The sequence below is a fragment of the Corvus hawaiiensis genome, chromosome 12 (genome assembly GCF_020740725.1).
Source record: "Corvus hawaiiensis isolate bCorHaw1 chromosome 12, bCorHaw1.pri.cur, whole genome shotgun sequence".
Classification (NCBI taxonomy): domain Eukaryota; kingdom Metazoa; phylum Chordata; class Aves; order Passeriformes; family Corvidae; genus Corvus; species Corvus hawaiiensis.
Window position 1 is genome coordinate 8,550,333 of NC_063224.1, and position 17,859 is coordinate 8,568,191.

General features: G+C 43.3%; 1 protein-coding gene across 1 annotated transcript in view; it reads left to right on the forward strand.

The window, feature by feature from the left end:
* Window positions 1-806: 806 nt before the first annotated feature.
* AMFR (autocrine motility factor receptor) overlaps window positions 807-17,859 on the forward strand; it is a 28,411-nt gene continuing 11,358 nt past the window's right edge. Inside the window, exons 1-9 of the mRNA XM_048316677.1 lie at window positions 807-1,078; window positions 2,549-2,641; window positions 4,482-4,646; window positions 6,421-6,573; window positions 9,892-9,932; window positions 11,618-11,750; window positions 12,299-12,432; window positions 13,880-13,990; window positions 16,844-17,034. Coding sequence (XP_048172634.1) covers window positions 857-1,078; window positions 2,549-2,641; window positions 4,482-4,646; window positions 6,421-6,573; window positions 9,892-9,932; window positions 11,618-11,750; window positions 12,299-12,432; window positions 13,880-13,990; window positions 16,844-17,034 — 1,243 coding nt within the window. The 5' untranslated portion in view covers window positions 807-856. The remainder of the gene's footprint in view (window positions 1,079-2,548; window positions 2,642-4,481; window positions 4,647-6,420; window positions 6,574-9,891; window positions 9,933-11,617; window positions 11,751-12,298; window positions 12,433-13,879; window positions 13,991-16,843; window positions 17,035-17,859) is intronic.

A 17,859-nucleotide genomic window follows, 5' to 3' on the forward strand; every position in this document is an offset into this window, starting at 1 on the left:
CTGTTGCTTGTGCACTGTCCTCTCATATGAAGGCAGGGTTGGAGAATGCCTGCTGCCAAGAGAACTGAATCTTGCCAAAGTGCTTGGCTCTGCTGCCATCTGCACTGGTAAGCAATGTACAGAACAATCCTGACAGCTTGGTGCTTTGGTCAAATTGAAGCTGTGCAGTATGGGAAATGTACTGACAAATGCATCAAAGGTAGTGGAAGGGCTGTTCTCTTCGGTCTTATGGATGGAAGGCCCAGACAGATGGTGAGTAGAATGTATGGTTTCTTAGCTGCCACCTGGGGGAAATAAAGCTAGCAGGGGAGCGGAAAAGAGAACCCTTTTTGCCCGTGGAAGTAAGGAAGGGCAGGTGGAAGTTTGGAAGTCAGATGCTGCAAGAACAAGGAGCAGAGTGCAGTTTTTGAGCCTTGGCACTTAAGAGCACATCTCACCTTACTTACCACACGGTAGTTAGGGAGACTAATTCTTGTTCCAGGCTGCCTGTGGAAGGGCGCTGCTCCTGCAGTCTCTACGCGCTCTCCTCTGCCACCCTGCCTGTGGGTTTGGGGCCTCCCGAAGGCCCCTCTAATTCCGCCGACGCGCGGCTCCGGCGGAGCGGCTGCTGTCCCGGGCGCGGGGGGGTGCGGGGCAGGGCCGGGCCGGTGGAAGCGCCGCCCCGGCCGTGACTCAGCGCGCGGGGTGACGGGCGGACGCGGCGGCCGGAGCTGGGGCGGGCGGTTCGGGCCCGGTCTCTTTCCTTTCTCCAGCGGGGGCGGCTCGCCCGGCCCCGGGGAGGGGCGGCGGGGCGGGCGTTGAGCCGGGGGAGCGCGGCGGGCCGGGGCCGGGGCCGGGCGGCGGTGAGGGCTCCGCGATGCCGCTGCTGTTCCTGGAGCGCTTCCCCTGGCCCAGCCTCCGCACCTACACGGCACTCAGCGCCCTGGCGCTGCTGGGCGCCGGCCTCAGCGCCTACCGCGCCCTCACCCAGGCGCCCGGCGGGGCGGCGGACACCGAGCCGGCCGAGCCCCAGCGCTGCGCCGGCCCCCGGGCCCTGGACGTCGCCTACTACCTGCTCTCCGATAGCCTCTGCGTCTGGGTGAGCCCGGGGCGGCGGCGGGGCCTGCGGGCCCGCGGCCTGCGGGGCTGGGATCGGGATCGGCCTCTGCCGGCACCTCCCTGCGGCCGGGGAAAGGCGGGCGGGTCCGGGGGGTGTTTCGTTATTGTTGTTTGGAAACTGCTCGCGGAATAAAGACGGGGCTCGGCTGGCTTCCCCCTGCCCGCCCCGGGCCGCCTCCGCAGTCGCTTCCCTTCCTGCCTGGCCGGGGCAGTGGGGCAGTGTTAGAGCCGAGCGCCCCGAGAGTTCAGCCCGCGGCTTGTGCTTCTCTCCCCGAGCGCCCCTCGCTCGTCCTGGCCGGGGGGTTTGGGAGAAGCTGTTGGGAACGTTTGCTGCTGTCCCAGGCGGGTGCTGGGCTTAAGCTTCGCCAAGCACTGCCCGACCTGCTCTCCCAGAAATCTGAGTAAGGGACTGTCAGGTATTCGAGCCCAAGCTTTACATGTCTTTGGTTTTTTTTTTTTGGTTTTTTTTTTTTTTTTTTTAATATAGGACTTAAAGTCTTGTAGGTAAGAGGAAACATTCTCACCATTTAAGAAAAAAAGAAAATAATTGTCTGTATCTTTTAAAACCCAAACCTCATAATGAATTTTGGCTCACTGATTTGTAGTTGAAATAAAGGCTCAACAAGGGAATATTGAAACCTTGCTGAGTTGTTGCTGTTAAACTTTTCATCTGTCTGTCACTCAAAGGTGGCAGTAGTTGGACATCTGCTTCACAACATGCTTCCTTGACTGAGGTGCTGGTTTTTTAATATACCAAACACATTCATTCTGTTGAAATGTGGTCTCTGGACCTTAAGTTAAGAGTCCTGGAAAAGTTTTTTCTACGTCCTTTGGAAATGGCAGGGTGAGGCTTCTTCATCATCCACCTTCTCGCCTTTTTAAAGTCCTCCCTAGGTCAAAAGTTAATTACAAGTGCCTTTGCCAAATGTGAGATAGCAGTTTTCCCAGGCCCATGCGTTCTGCTTCTTTCTCCTTTGCTGTAAAGCAGTTTCCCAAGAAAGCCTCAAGCAGTGTTGTTACTGAAAGCGTGTGCTATTCAGCATGTTTTGAGGCAACCTCTGAATCCTCTTACTGTAACAAAGATTCAAACTGGAGTTTTCTTATCTGCCATGTGTTAAACAAAATTAGCATCTTTGTGATCTCGAAGTTTTGTCCCAGTGTTCCTTCATGAAATTTGCTAATCTGTATTGTGAAGAGGTAGATCAGTTTGTTGGCTGTACTGCTGTATCAAACTAACTGTGTTAGTATTTCTAAGAAAAAAAAAGCTAAGTGACTTATCAGCTAGTTAATGTATCTTGGAAGAGGCCAGGCTTAAATTTCACCAAAAAAAGAGGAACTAATACTGTTCTGTGAACAACAGCAGGTTTTGTTAGACTCGTTCATTCCCCTTCTCTCCCTCCTTCTAAATAGGCCAAAAGTATTTGTTGCTGACTGCTGTCTTTCTTTCCAGGTGCTAGTGAATACTGCTTGCTGTTTTCTGATGCTGGTTGCTAAGCTAATCCAGTGTATGGTGTTTGGTCCTCTTCGTGTCAGCGAGAGGCAGGTGAGACAGCAAACAAGGAAACCGTGAAACATGGCAAATGTTGTGATTTTCTATATAGAATTGCTGAAAGTGCACAAGAAAAGTAAATTTTACAATATAGGTCTTACCATTTGGTTAGCTAGTATATCCACAGCCACAAGCTTCCGGTTTATTTCTAAGGGAATTTTTCCTATTGTATTTTATAAGCCCACAGTCAACTTGAAAATCCTGTTTCTTAATGAACTCTGTCAGATTTCTTACAAGTGCACCTCACTTCAAAATACTTGTAGCATGTTCTTCTCTATCCTGTCTGCACCTGGCAGCATTTCTCCATTGCGTTTTGTAGTTGTCAGCACTGGCAGTCTTGAGTTCCCTCTTCTTTTGTACCTTGACTGCTGGAGAAGTGCTTTCCATCCTCATACACTGAGTGGATGGTTTACAAGCCTGCAGGTTTAAGAGGGAGTAGGCAAGAAAATCCCCAGAGAAAGGAGGTGAGCAGGACTGAAAACTGAGGCTGTTTAGTCCGGCTCTTGGCTATATGAGAATGTTTGTAAAAATTCAGCAAGGGAACTATGAAAGCCCAGAGTTTTTAAAAACAGGATCCTGCAGAAGATGAAAGCAGCAGCAGGACCTTGAATAGTATCTTTTTAATAGTATTTTTTAAAAAAACGGTAAGGCAAATGCATGAGTTGCTTGTGTAAATGCAGTAGCACTGGTTTGGAGTGTGTTCACGTATTAAAAAAAAGTCTTTAAATGCAGTTCTTTAGGAATCAGGCCATGATGATTTTTGACATTCAGAGCTAAGGTACAGAAAGCCTCATTAATAACTGTGGATCTCCCAAAGCCTATTGTATTTGTAATTCATACCCTGTAGTGTCTCTGAGTGGTTTGTTAAAACCAAGGCACTATCAAACTGCAGTGGGCCAGATTTTCTACCCAGTCCATGTTGACTATAAGGATGTAGAATTCTAACTGGTTATAGTTTCCAGGATGTTCTCTACCCTCTTAAAAACTGAAGTGAAAAGCAGTAGCAGGATGGATCCATTTGTGTTTGGATAGTGGGAGTTTGCCTCAGTTGTCATGTAAAGGAAAGCTGCTTATTAATACTGGCAAGCCCAAAACGGCAGCATCATTAAGGAATTCAGGGCCTGTCTTAACTAAACTCCTGGTGACTTCATCTGTACTTTAACAAAACATTTTGTTTCATAAATTTTTTTTATCCCCTCCAAGCTGGCTTGCTGTCTGCTGCTTGAGAACATCATATTGTTTCTTTCATACTGCGTGTGTGTGGGAATCATTTTATTTTCATTGCTCATCCATCTCATTCTCCACTGTAGGCACTGTGATTCTTAAGAACAGACTTTGTCATCTTTTCTTAATCATCCGTATTTTTTGGCAGGTTTTTGTAACCAAGGTGCTAGGCAATTTGGGCATCTTGAATAACTAACTGTGGCAGCTCTACCTGCATAGAGGACTGTGTGTTTGCAGCCTGGTAGCTGAGTTGTGTGAGCATGAGGAGTCAAAGTGAGATCAGACTTGCTTTGTGCTGAGCACTGTTTTAGGAGTATAGCAGGAAACTGCATTGTGTGCTGTGTAGCACAGTTATTGTGCCATGGTATAAAAGACTAGATAGATACTAAGATCTACTAATATTTTTAATACATTTTTTAATTCAGTAAGGGTAATAACAAATACTATTGAAGGTGTGTATGCAGCAGACTTTAGCTAATGTATTGTTGCGTTTCTACCTCCATTTTTTTTTAAATTTCCCTTTTTCTTCTTCTCTTTTCCCCTCCTTTTCTTCCCTCTGTGTGGATTGTTCAGTGCTTTCACTACAGTAACCAAGTGTCTTCCATTACAGCACCTTAAGGATAAATTCTGGAATTTCATTTTCTACAAGTTCATCTTCATTTTTGGTGTGCTGAATGTTCAGACAGTGGAAGAAGTAGTGATGTGGTGCCTCTGGTTCTCTGGACTTGTGTTTCTCCATCTGATGGTTCAGCTCTGCAAGGATCGCTTTGAATATGTAAGTTTTGATTAAGGGCTGTCTTTTGGGACATGCAAATTCTGTTTCTGGTTCAGGCACTGGCTTGTGATAAGGTACAAACAGATCATTTAAACCGTTTCCCCACTCTGCAGTACTGAACGTGTGCACTTCCCAGTAGCTTCAAATACGTGCTTTAAAGTACAATGTCAATCTTACTCCTTCAGTTTTCCCATGAGACAAATGGAGCTGAAGATACTTATTTTCTTTAATAAATTGCTCCTTATATGTGCCCTGTAATTACTTTTACATAACTGCATGAGATGGCTTCATAGCTCTCCTTACTAAAGACATCTTAGCAACAGAACATTCCTTAGATTGGTGCCCTTTAGGATTGGCCCACGGAGCCTGTTTCTGCAGCTTCTGTGCTCAGGTTTCACACTCACTTAGATATGCTGAATTTTGACTGTCAGTGTCTTTACAATATAGTGTGCAATTTTCTCTCTAAGCTACATTCCACTTTCTGTTAATACCAGGAATAAATTCTGTAGAGATGCAGAAAGTGAAGGCTAGGCAAGGAAGAAGAAACTGCAATTTAAACAGTAAATCTTGGCCTTTAAACTATAATGGGCCTGCATTTTCCTAGGCTCCTCTCTCCTCGAATAGAAGTTTGACCTAAATTGAATCCATTAATTTCTTTTAGGTAGATCTGGGCTTTGCAGGTTTTTTCTTAATAATGTCCAGCAAGGCCTGTTAATTCACAGGTAGCTAAGCACTTAAATTTGAAACTGTATTGGCTGGGCTTAAGAAAATTGAGACAGCATTGAAACAAGGCAGTCATCTGGTATTTTTAGTGTTGTTCAGAAAGCTGTGAAAGAACAAAGGTCATGTGGGAAGAAATCCTTGTTATGTATACATTCAAAGCATGCATAGTCAGTTTTTGCTTGGACAAATGATACTTTTGTGATTTGCCTTGCAAAGACAGGGGCATGTGGAGCTGAACCATATACAAAGATGTAAGAAAGAACCCATTTAAAAACAAAAAATGGGAATCAACTTTGTTAATCAAACCAGAGTGAAGCTTTGGGCAACTCCTTCTTTCCTTGTCCTGTTCTTTCTCATCCTGCCCTGGAAAAAAGAGGATGGACCAACATCCCCTTGGATTGCCTTTGATTCAGACAGACTAGGTGTAGTAGCCCTCTGTTAAGGTAGTTTAGAGATTTAACACACTTTGCATGCTATTGAATGAGACAGCTGTTTTCCGTAGAGTCTGTCTGGCAGTCTCTAGCTGCAGCTTAAGTATTTTTTTGGGTAGAAGTCTCTTTCTTCCAGAAGAAAATGACAATGGAAGAACTAGGGGATGGAAGACCAAGCTGGAGAAATTCAGATCAGCTATCAGGTGAAAAATTGGCAAAACATTGCTCGAAGACTCTGTGTTAGGTTAGGTGTCTTTCTAAAGTGCCTATTCATCCTAAGCAGAGGCTGTGGGTTTGATGTGGAAACTACTGTGTCTGGTTTTCTTGCACAGGTGATTTAAATATTAGCTCAAATAATCCTAATTGTAAATAAAAAAATTGTAACTGATTGTTAAAAAGTGAATGTAAATGACAGTAACATGAATGAGGCTTTGGGATGGTGTGTGGTTTTAGCTTTATTCTTCTTTATTTATTACTACATTGCATTGTGAAATTGGTTTTATGCTAGAAAGCAAAAGATTTTCCTGAATGAGGTCCTGTTTGGTGAGGTGTCAATAGAAGGCAGGGTGGATGAAGTACTCCTTTAAACCTGTCATGTATTTATGTATTTGTGTTGGCAGCTTTCCTTTTCTCCCACCACACCCATGAGCAGCCACATCAGAGTGCTGGCCCTGCTCATCGCCATGCTCCTGTCTTGCTGTGGATTAGCAGTTGTCTGTGGAGTTGTTGGCTACACCCATGGCATGCACACGTTGGCTTTCATGGCAGCAGAGGTGAGACTTTCTTCATATGTGTTGTGGTTTCTGCTTTGCCTTTGACCCCTTACTTGGGGGTGTCCTGGTACACAGTGGATTTACTTTTAATTCCCATAAGAAAGAAACTTTGAAGACACAAACAAATCCTCCTGTTTTCCAGAAGTTTCCAGATTGGCATGCTTTCTGTCTTTAGCCTTTAACTCCCTGAAAAAAATCTTGGTCTGAAGAAGAGAATGAGAGGATAGACCTGTAAGATGATGCTGAAATCAAATGACAGCTTATGAAAAAGTAATGATTGTGCTTCATGAGCATTGCAAGAAGGGTTGGTGGAACGGCGCTTGAGAGAAGGAGAGAGTGTGTATGAAAGTGTAATGTGCACTTCAGCCTCTTTCTCTGAGGTTGTATTTTCTATTTCATTTCTCCCCAAAAGGAGTGAGACTAACATCCTTTCCTTAAGGCATACTTAGGGGATTTGCCTATGTTTGTGTAACGAGTTCTGTCTCAGCTGAGATGAGCAAGGCATTTTTGTGTGTGCCTGAACACTTTGCACTGTGGGGTAAACATCAGTATGTTTGTGGAGTGAACATCAGTATGTTTGTGGAGTGAACATCAGTATGTTTTTGATATTGTGATGGGTTGTTTCACTCTGCCTGAGGAAGTGATAATCTTAAACAAACAAAAGGAATCCAGTATAATTGCAAGTATGTTGTGTTAGCACATCCTTAGTTCAGATAACAAGTAACATGTACAATTTATTTTTCTTCTCTTATCTTGAATTCATACTTGGAGTTAGGGAGCAGGAAGGAAAACAACTGATAGTAGGAGAATATGATGCTTGTCACACCACAGGTCAGTTATTTAATACATCGCTTTATTTTTCCCTGAACACGAGAATATGCAAGACCAGATTTGTAATTAAACAGTGGAAGGGTATTGGAAGATTTAACAGTGTCTCTAAAAAGTGGGGTCTCTTTGGTGTCATGTCTGTTATCTTGGTTTGGCAGAAGGATTATCAGCATTGCACCAGCTCGGGGTAGGTTTATCAGGGAGTGTTGTGGTGCCTGTGTTGCCTCCTTAGCGCTGTGCTGTGTGTGAATGTTTGGGGTTGCAGGATGGGGCCCAGCTGTTCATTTCGGTGGGAGCTGTTCTGTGTGCTGATTAACAAAGGAGTGCTCAGTCAATGTAAGTATGGGGTGTCCAGCCAAGCCATGGATCCCCTGCTGTGCTGCTGCAGGGCAGCAAGGAACTTTGTGGGGAATGCAGAAGAAAGGATCTCCTAGCTTTGCTTGCAGCAACTGGTGTTTGAGAACATTCCTGAGCTGAGGGCTGCACAAGCCCATTGGGTTTGATAGTCCCAGATGTACTCTGGAAAGTTGTCTGATCATTCATTAAACTTGTTGGTGTGTCAGCTTCTGTAATATCCAAAGGCAACAAATTCCACATTTACTTGGCTCTATGTAAACGAAAGAGCTCTTTGAGTTGTTCTGAATCTTCTGTTTAATAATCACAGAATGATTTGGGTTGGAAGGGACCTTAAAGATCATCTAGTTCCAACCCCCCTGCCATGGGCAGGGAATAATGTCCTTAGCTATCATCAAATACATTTATGATGAAAATTAGCAAAGAATCATTCCCTGTTTAATATTTTTCATAGAATTTGTGATTTTATCATCCTCTTTTGCCTGTTGTTTTGTTGCATTTCCTTCTAAGCAAAAGAATTCTAGTCTGTTTAATTTTTCCTCATAGGAGATTGTCTAATATCTTGCCATTTTTGAACATTTTTAATATTTCCTGTATGGTTTAGGCAACCATGAGTAATCTCCTTGATTTTAATACCCAGCACTCATGTGAGTGGAATAAAACATTTAGGGTTCTTTCTGTACAGGTACTGGCAGTGACACCTCATAGCAGACTTCAAGCTCTTAGTAAAAAACATTAAATCTCTCAGACTGAAATGTTTTTCTGGTGGTGGCTTGTGCGATGCTCCTTGAGAGGCACCCTGCCAAGTGTATTCCATTAGTATGAATGAATTACATTAAGTTACATTAAGCTATTAATTTATCTTCTGCAAACATTGATTTAGCTCAGGGTTTTCAATAAAGCAATATAGATGTTTTTCTTGTGTTTTAGGTAGACTTCCCCATGTTCTCTGCTGCTTGTCAGCATTTTCTTTACTGCAGAGGGTGGATGTGAAATGTGCAAATGCCCAGAGAAAGTTGAGTAAGGACTTGTCTGTATTTTTGAGTAAACATTAATTTTTTTTTGCCTTAATATATGGTGTTTGAGAATTACAGTACAGCAAGCAGTGTCCAGTCTGTCTGTCATTGCATGTTTTTCTTTTAAAGACAGCTAGTAAACAGTTGGCAGATATGTAGGGTGTTGCAAAGGGTTAAATATGCATAGAAGTATTTTGAGAATGCTTTTTACAGATGGAAAAAATTATTCAAACCAACCAGCTTATTGCTGCTTTGGGAAGTTAGTGGTTTTGATAGTTCTTCTGTCCTGTTTGTAGTACTTAGGCTGAAGGCATGCCATCAGACCAGTTTCACAGAAGTGGTTTCAGTTGCTCATTGTAAATCCCCTGGATCTCAGTGTCACTTGGCCCCTGCTAACTACAGGGTGGTGTGGGCAGTCTCTGGGGGAAGCATGTCTGCTTTTTTTCACTGTGAGGATAGAATGAAGAGATGGAGCACTGTGGGCTTGATGGATTACAGAGAGGTGATGGGGCCACTGTCTCTTAGATGATAAGAGCCCATGGAAATGTAGTTACCTTTTTGGTGACTTGTCTTTACACCTCTGATCTTACACTTTCTGATATACTCAGGTTTTGTGCTCTGTACTTAGCCTAGAAATGTAAGTATGATTAAAGAGAGAAGTTACTTTAGCAGCATTTACATCTCAGCAAAGGGGGGAATTATTTAAAGTTAACTTCCTCAAATTTCTGTTATTATTCAGTTCTTCCAGTTTTTTTTTTAAGAAGTGGGATGAGGAGAGTTAGTTGGTGGGACTGTGGTCTCAACACTTGCTGAGTGATAATAATTGAAAAAGGCAATACGTCCTGTGTACTCAGGAAAAAATGGCATGTAACAGCAGTAACACTAGTGGCTGCTTTAATAGCATTGTGTCTTTGGGAACAATTTCTTCCATATTTATTTATAAGCTTCATGGTTGTCTCAGGTATATTGTGCACACAGTCACCTATAGTGACCATTGGTTCACAGGAACTTGTTAAGCCGCAATAAATGCGTTTTGTGTTTTAGCCCTTGAGCTCCTGCATCTGAGCCACTGTCCCTGCCAGAATGTTAACATGTATGTTTTTTTTTTCCTCTTTTGCAGTCTCTGCTGGTGACAGTCAGAACTGCTCACGTGATTTTACGGTGAGTAGCTTATGTTTCACAGGATGGTTGCTCAGGATGTAGTGCATTTAGCATGTTGATGTAAGAGGTGTATGTAATTACCTCATTGAATTGCAAATACGTGTTTGGAGATTGAGAGCAGTCCTGAGGAGAGACTTGGGGGTGTTGGTGGATGAGAATCTTGACATGACCCAGTACTGTGTGCTTGCAGCCCAGAAAGCTCAACCACATCGTGGTCTGCATCCCCACAGCGTGGGCAGCAGGTCCAGGGAGGGGATTCTCCCCCTCTGCTCTGTTCTGCTGAGACTCCACCTGGAGTGCTGCATCCAACTCTGGGGCCCCCATTATGAAGGATGTGGACCTGCTGGAGTGAGTCTGGAAGAGTCCTTAGAGATTTTCAGAGGAATGGAGCACCTGCCATGGAGACAGGCTGAGAGAGCTGGTGGTGTTCAGCCTGGAGAAGAGAAGGCTCTGGTAAAACCTTAGAGCCTCACCCAGTACCTAAAGGGGCTCCAAGAGAGCTGGAGAGAGACTTTGGACAAGGGCATGGAGTGAGGGAATGACTTCAAACTGACAGAAGGCAGAGTTAGATTTGATACGAGGTAAAATAATCTTCCCTGTGAGATTGGTGAGTCACTGGCACAGTGAGTGGTTGCCCAGAGAAGCTGTGGATGCCCCGTCCTGGGATTGGTCACGGCCTGATTGGATGAGGCAGCCAAAGGGATTGGAAAGAGATGATCTTCAAGATCCCTTCCAACCCAAACCATTTCAGGTTGATGAGATGAGTAAAGGTGGTTAACTTTAGCCTGTGCTGTTTCTTAAGCACAAGTTTTGCAACTGACTTTTTTTGTTTTATTTGAGTGATGTGTGTGTCTTATCCTGAAGCCTTTATTTGAATAAAAGATTGTACTGGTGTTTAAGTAGTTACAGGAACATTTATTTTAAAGCCAGCTAGTAAACACTTGGCAGGTATGTTAGATAGTACAAAGGATTAAATACGTGTAGAAGCATTTTAAGAATGATTTTTACAGATGGAAATGCATTTTAAGAGTGCTTTTTACAGATGGGGGTTGAAATGCATGGATAACTTTAGTGGGTGGTGATAGCTTGAAGCTTGGATTAAAGTGGATGGGTGCTGCTGGATGAGGATTGATAGATGCTACTTAATGTCATTCTACAGGGTTTGTTTTAAGGTCTTGGTCTTTTGAAGTTTTGCTTTGAAAAAGTCACATGCATGTGTACCTGTTACATGCCTGTGAGTGCATAGGTAGGACATGGTGTGTGACTCAGGAGCCTCTTTGTGCAGGTCACTCAGCATTTCAGGTCTGACACTGAGCTGTAATGACTCACCTGAGAAACACCTCACATGCTGAAAAGTGTGGTTCTGTAGTTACTATAATTCTGACTTTTAGTACATGAAGTAGTTTTTAGTGAATGCTGCATCTTTTTTGTTAGCTGGTAATGTCTGTAGTGTCAATGTAGGCTAAGCACTGACTGCTTTTCGCTTTTTAAAAATGTTGCTGTTTGAAACCAGTAACATTAAAAGAAGTCCCCCTGGAGAGAGCACAGACTGTGGGCACAGGGCCTAGGAAGGGCAAAGAATCCATATTCAGAAGTTGTTGGAAAAATGGACAAAATAATTTGAATTATAGAGATGCTATTTGACAGAAAAAATAAGAATAATGTTCATTTCCTCACTCTTGCAGATATGTAGTTCATCTCTGGGATCTCAACCATGAGGGAACGTGGGAGGGCAAAGGCACTTATGTCTACTACACAGATTTTGTCATGGAGCTAACCTTGCTTTGCCTGGACTTGATGCATCATATTCATATGCTGGTATGAAATACTGGACATAATGCTGAACAAATAGACTGGCCTTAAAGGGTATTGGGTATACGTATTTTATATATTATTTTTACTTTGCTTATTTTAGAAACCAGATATTACAGAGAAGTTACTTAAATAGAGATGAAAATATAGAGGGGGGATTCTGGCATTCTTTCCTCCTGTGTAGTTGGAGTTATCACAAATAACTTTGTTAAGGAGTATTAACTACTGTGTGTAATTATCTGTTTAGTAGGTGTTTAATTAGCTTTTTTGTTGAGTAATATCAGAGTGAGTTATTTTCACTGGCAGCAGGGGATGCTAAGCTGGACAGGACTGAATACAGTTTATCCTCATTATAAATGCTGTGCTGCCAAAGTTGTATCTGAAGAAGTAATGAGTGGTAGTACCTTTGAATATGCATGGTTGCTGTGAATGGACCCAACAAAAGTGAAATTCTTCAGGGCTGGTCTCTCAATTTCTTTGTCTCTTAAGACCTGATGCAGCTTCTTGTTTGCCATGGTGCTTGTTTCTAATCCCTGCTCTGTTTTTTTCCCAAGCTGTTTGGCAATATCTGGTTGTCAATGGCGAGTCTGGTGATCTTCATGCAGCTGCGCTACCTGTTCCACGAGGTGCAGCGGCGAATTCGGCGGCACAAGAACTACCTGCGTGTGGTTGGAAACATGGAAGCCAGGTGAGCCTCTTACTTGCTCTGTAATTTTGATGTAGATCTAGTAGAGAGGACACTCTTTCTGGTTTTAAGATACGTAGGATTGACGTGTAGAATGGCAGTATTACTGGTAACATATTAAGTGACAAAAAGTGGACTCCCCTGTCCAGTATTTCTTCTCCTGTATTCTCACACATACTACCTTAGTGAGGTGACAGAAGCTCTGCAGAGCTCTGCCTATTTCAGCTGTCAAATGCTTGCTTGGCTGGGATAGAAATCAATGCTCTTAATTTTATCAGACCATAGTATTCAGTTACTGACTGAAATGAAATCAAAATATTAATGAAAACCTGCCTAGCTTTAACTGTGTTTTTACTAAACCTAAAGCCAGCTCTAAGACTCTGTACCTGAAGTGGAGCTGAGAGCACCTTGGCAGTACTTTAGTCCATTCCCTTTTAGTGAGGTAATATGGAGAAATTGGGAGGCCTGCCAAAACCTAATATTATACCAGATAGTACTGCATCTCTGATCCAATGTTTTCAACATTCAGCTATGTTCTTAAAAATTTTAAGAGCCACAGGGAGTTTTATTCTTTCTGTACATCACTGTACTGTTTCAATTTTGGCCCTCTGTGGGTTTGATTAATTCTGATTCCTGCTGCTGTAGTCCAGGTGGAGAAGGCTAGCTTGTCTAGAAATTCATGAGGTTTTCTTTTTGGAAAGTCATTTAATGGCTGTGATACCAGGTTAAGAGCTACGTAATAAAGTTCATCCACAAAGCATTGCTTCTTTTCAGTAAGATGCAGCCACTGATCCCCTTGGAGCTGCTCACAAAGCTGTTTGAGTTGCATGTGTCACAGACATCTTGTCTGAGCGACTTGGTGTGTTTTGGTCATTCTGATTGTGCTGGAAGAACCACATTCTAACTTCCTTCTGAAGCTGCCATTGGCAGCTGGCTTTTTGTGGTTCTTCAGGTATATTCCACACCAGCAGTGCTGTGAAATGTTGTTACATCACTCATCTCTATATTGTCTGTGTTTGGATACTGTGTAGTAACTGCTTACATGGCACTGTAGCTTAAAAAAAAGGGAAAAAAGTCAAGACAAATGGGAATGGCAAAATCTGAGGCCAAAAGTAGTCAGTCCATAAATGCTTATGATCCCAAAGAGACAGCTTAATGGGTACAGCTATTAAAACTCATTTAGAAAAATGACATAAACCAAATCTATACAGTTTATAATTTAAGGATCTCAACAAAATGATCATATAATTGTCTCTTGGAAAATACTAAGTCAAAGTACAGTGCAGTGTAGCCTGAGTTATCAAAAAAATAACAAATCTGTTGGCATAGCTCTCTTGATGAAATGTTAACATGAAGGGTAAGGTTTTCTCAGCACTGGATCCTCTAGAGAGGAGGCCATGCTGAGATTGTGTAGTCATTCCTTCTGTCTCTTCCCGTTTCTTCTTCATAGATTTGCAGTTGCAACACCAGAGGAGCTGGCAGTGAACAATGACGACTGTGCCATTTGCTGGGACTCCATGCAATCCGCACGTAAACTCCCTTGCGGCCACCTCTTCCACAAGTACGTGTCCAGGCTGGGGAGGGTGCACCCAGCTGAGAAGGGAAGGGACAGATGGGCATGGCTGAAATTTACTGTGGGATGGCAAGTAACAAACTACTAGCACAGCTGTTGGGTGCTTGCTGCCTGGGTTGTCTTGGTCTTCTTCTGACAACAAAGTACAAGTCCTGTTCACTCCAGTCATTTTCATGTTTGAGTTGTTCCACTTGGTGCACTTCTTTTCTCCCAAACTAAGAGTGTGCCCCTTTTCAGCTAGTGGGTAACTAGTGTTGAGTTTCTCAAACACAGGTTGGTAGGTTTGTTGTGTGGAGGTTGTGTTGATTTTCAGGTGAAGAAGAAAAACGGGAGTTGAATCCTTAAGTACCTTCCAGATACCAGCTTTAAGGAGAAAACAGGGAATATTCTTCTATAGTGCATCCTCACATGGTGGTGAGTCACCCAGGATAGTTGAGGAGGCCAGGTCTGAATTTGTGTTTCAAGGGGCAATGAGTCCATCAGGGCTGTAAAAGAGGTTAACCAAATCAGCAGAAATGGTCCCTAAGCATCTGGTAGTTAGAATGGGGAGACTTTGGGCCAAAGGATCTTCCCATACACTGCTTCTTACACTCATTCAGTAGTGAACAGTGGTAGATGCTTGTGGACACAGTGTGCTGAGCTGGATGTGACTTTCCTTGGATCTTTTGTAGCAGTGCTTACACTTCCATACCTGTGCTTAAATAGGAAAGGAGATACAGGGATTGAATCAGGCGTTTCTGGAGGGCCACGTGATGAATATGCAGGTCAGTTAAATTGTCCCTGTGGCATTACTTTCTGTAAATAGCTTTTTACTCTTCTGGTAACTGTCAAACCAGAGGTTGTAATCTGTGTGCTAATTTGTTGTCATTTATGACAAAACTTGCCATAAATATTTATCTGTGTTCCAATAAGTCTCTAATGAGATAATGTGCCTCCATAGCAGAAACTCCTCTTCCAGTGCTACTGAATCATGTGAATATTTAATCACCTGCTGAGCACTTGAGAAGCCCAGGGTCTTCTCTTCAGAAAGGCATTTTCTCTGTATTTAAAAGGATCCCTTTGTATTTTTTTCTGAAGCAATTACAGTCCTGAAGCAAGTTACACTCCGTGGTGCTTTTAGGGAGGGAACATGTTACAGTGGATGGCTTGCATATAAAACCAGATGTAACTAATAACCCTATTTACAACCTGAGAGTGGTTTCTCTCCTCATAAAAGCCTGGTGATTTTGTCAACAGGCTGAACACTGTGTCCATTCTCAATTACGTGGGATTTTTTTTCCACCATCAGTTACTTGGAGTGGAAGAGAAGGTGGCAGGGAAGATTTGCATTGCTGAGGTCAACCCTGTGCCTAAATATTAAGGAAATGTATGGGAATAGGTGTCTGAATCTTTTAGGCATGTTGAAACTCTCTCCTTTACCTTCTAGGAAGCAGGCAGTTTCAAGAGTTGTTGCTCTGAAAGGCTGCCAGCCTTGACCTGCTGTTGGCCCTCCTCCTACTGAGGTGCTGTGAGTGACCAAGCTCTTCTGCCTGTGTGGTACACAATGGGTGTGACCACATCTGGCTTTTAGGGCCTGGTGCTGATGCAGCTGACACGGGGTTGTGCCCATTCCACCATCTCGGTTGTTGAGCTGTTGAGCAGCAGCAGCAGCAGCAGCAGCAGCATGGTGGCAGCTTGGGAAACTCCGGGTGTTTCCCAAGTGACCTCTGGAGTACAACTCTAGCAGAGGTTTGAGTTCGCTCTGGGCAGGGTGGTTTTCCTGTGGTCAGGGAGGTGATGTTGGACAGCAGTGCCAGCGCCAGCATGCTGGTTGCGCTGGTGACCAAGGTGGTGGAAGGTGGCAGATTTTCACTGTGGTGCTTTGGTTGTTTCTGGGATACCCATCACTGTATATCCCTCCATGCACTATGACGGAAAACACTGTGGCAAAGTTTCAGCAGTTGGACAGAATCCTTGTATCCTTTACTTCACTACAGTCCTGCAATTAAGGCTTTTCCCTTGCCCTGTCAACCCAAACCCGTAATCTGTGCCTTCGTTCTTTGATCTTTTTGTATGTCTGTACCTTTCTAAAGTGTTTTGAGAACTTCTGGGGAAAAAACCCACCCTGCAAATCTGAAGTATGTGTTATAATATTGGGAAGTGTTCAGCTCTGTGAAATTCAGTTCTTCCACACTGAAAATTAGGTTTAACTTGAGCAAATACTGCAAGTGGGTCACATCAGCATGAATCAAAAAGCATGCACAGCTTTGATTGTTTGAACCAGCGTTTCAAACACTTCTCACTTTCTGCAGAACAGAAAATGTTCAGAATTAAGTAAGGATTGTAATGGCACAGAATTGCTAGTATTAATAAATCTGTTTAGAGAGTTCCTGGAGTGGTACTGACTTTTGTGGTTTGGGTATTGGTATTTTGAAAAGCTATTTGAAAACACTGGAGGTGCCATTGCCTCATCACAGACAGAACTTCTATGAAAATGTGTCAGGATACATTAACAATGTGTCCAGTTGGTTTTTGCCTTTTTCAATTGGGAATGGTGAGAGAAAAGAAATGCTTTCTTTTCCCTTGCAGGCAAAACTTGCTTGTTCTGAGGGACAGCAAGCTTGAAGAGTGTTTTAAGCTTGCGATAAATCTGCATGCATGTTTATAAAAAGTGAACGCTTGAGTATTTTTAGTTGAAAGAAATAAGAAACCTATGCCAGAGTCATCAGGAGCTCATTAAGGGTATCTCTGAGCAGTCCACGTTGTGTACAGAATATGCTACAGCTGCTTGATGTACTTTGTGATAGTGGTGTCTTGGAAAAACACTGCAAACTCACCACAGTATTACTGTTTTCCTGTCAGCTCGTGCCTGCGTTCCTGGCTGGAACAAGACACATCTTGCCCCACCTGCAGAATGTCTCTTAATATCACTGACAATCATCACGTGAGGGAGGATCACCAAAGGGAGAATCTGGATGAGAACCTGGTTCCTGTGGCAGCAGCAGAAGGCAGACCACGCCTGAACCAGCACAATCACTTCTTCCACTTTGATGGTGAGCTGAGCACATTTGACATCCGCTGCCGTTGCCCAAATAAACAGGGGGAGCAGCCTTCTGTAGAAGGGAATTCTGCCTGTGCTTCAGCTGAAACTCAAACCATGCTCTGCTTGTGTTTGTCAAACACCTTTGTGTTTCTGATGGTTCTTTTGCAAGAGCTCAGATGCATCTCTGAGGTTTCCCAGAGCTGTGGAGATTCCTTGAAAGATTTTGTACAAGTGCTCCCTTTTTCTGGATTTGTTGTGGTCAGCAGCTTCAGTTACTGGCATTTATTCATTGTGTGCCATGTTGACAAGCAGAATGGGAAGTGACTGTCTTTTTTTTTTGTTACCATGTGGTGGTTAATCAAGGACAGTCAAACAGGGGGAAAAAAAGCCCTCTGTGGTGCAGTCTAAAAGTCAGTCTTTCCCCTATCCCCTAGCTACTGTGTGGTTGTCAAAAGTCCGTTTGCCACTCAATTTACAAGACACTTGCAATTCTTGGTTAGGTGCAGAAGATTAGTTTCAGAAGGAATCATGTAACCACAACAGTTTTACATGTTTGGGGTTTTTTAGTAGTGTGTTACAAGTACTCACAAAGCAGATGTAATTCCAGGCCATGGTAAGTTCTGTGTACGGAGACAACTTGTTTTGAAAAAGGCAATTTATGTTGTTTGTCTTCCAGAATTTTTTAGAATTTTTGGTATTGGTGTGTGCTTGTCTTCCACAATTTCCCAGGTTTTGATGGCAGTCTTGGTGTTTCTCAGTAGATTTCAGTACTGCAAATATTCAGCTTTGGGCTCTGGCCTTGTGGAGCTCCCATGAGGCAGTTGAGATGCTGCAA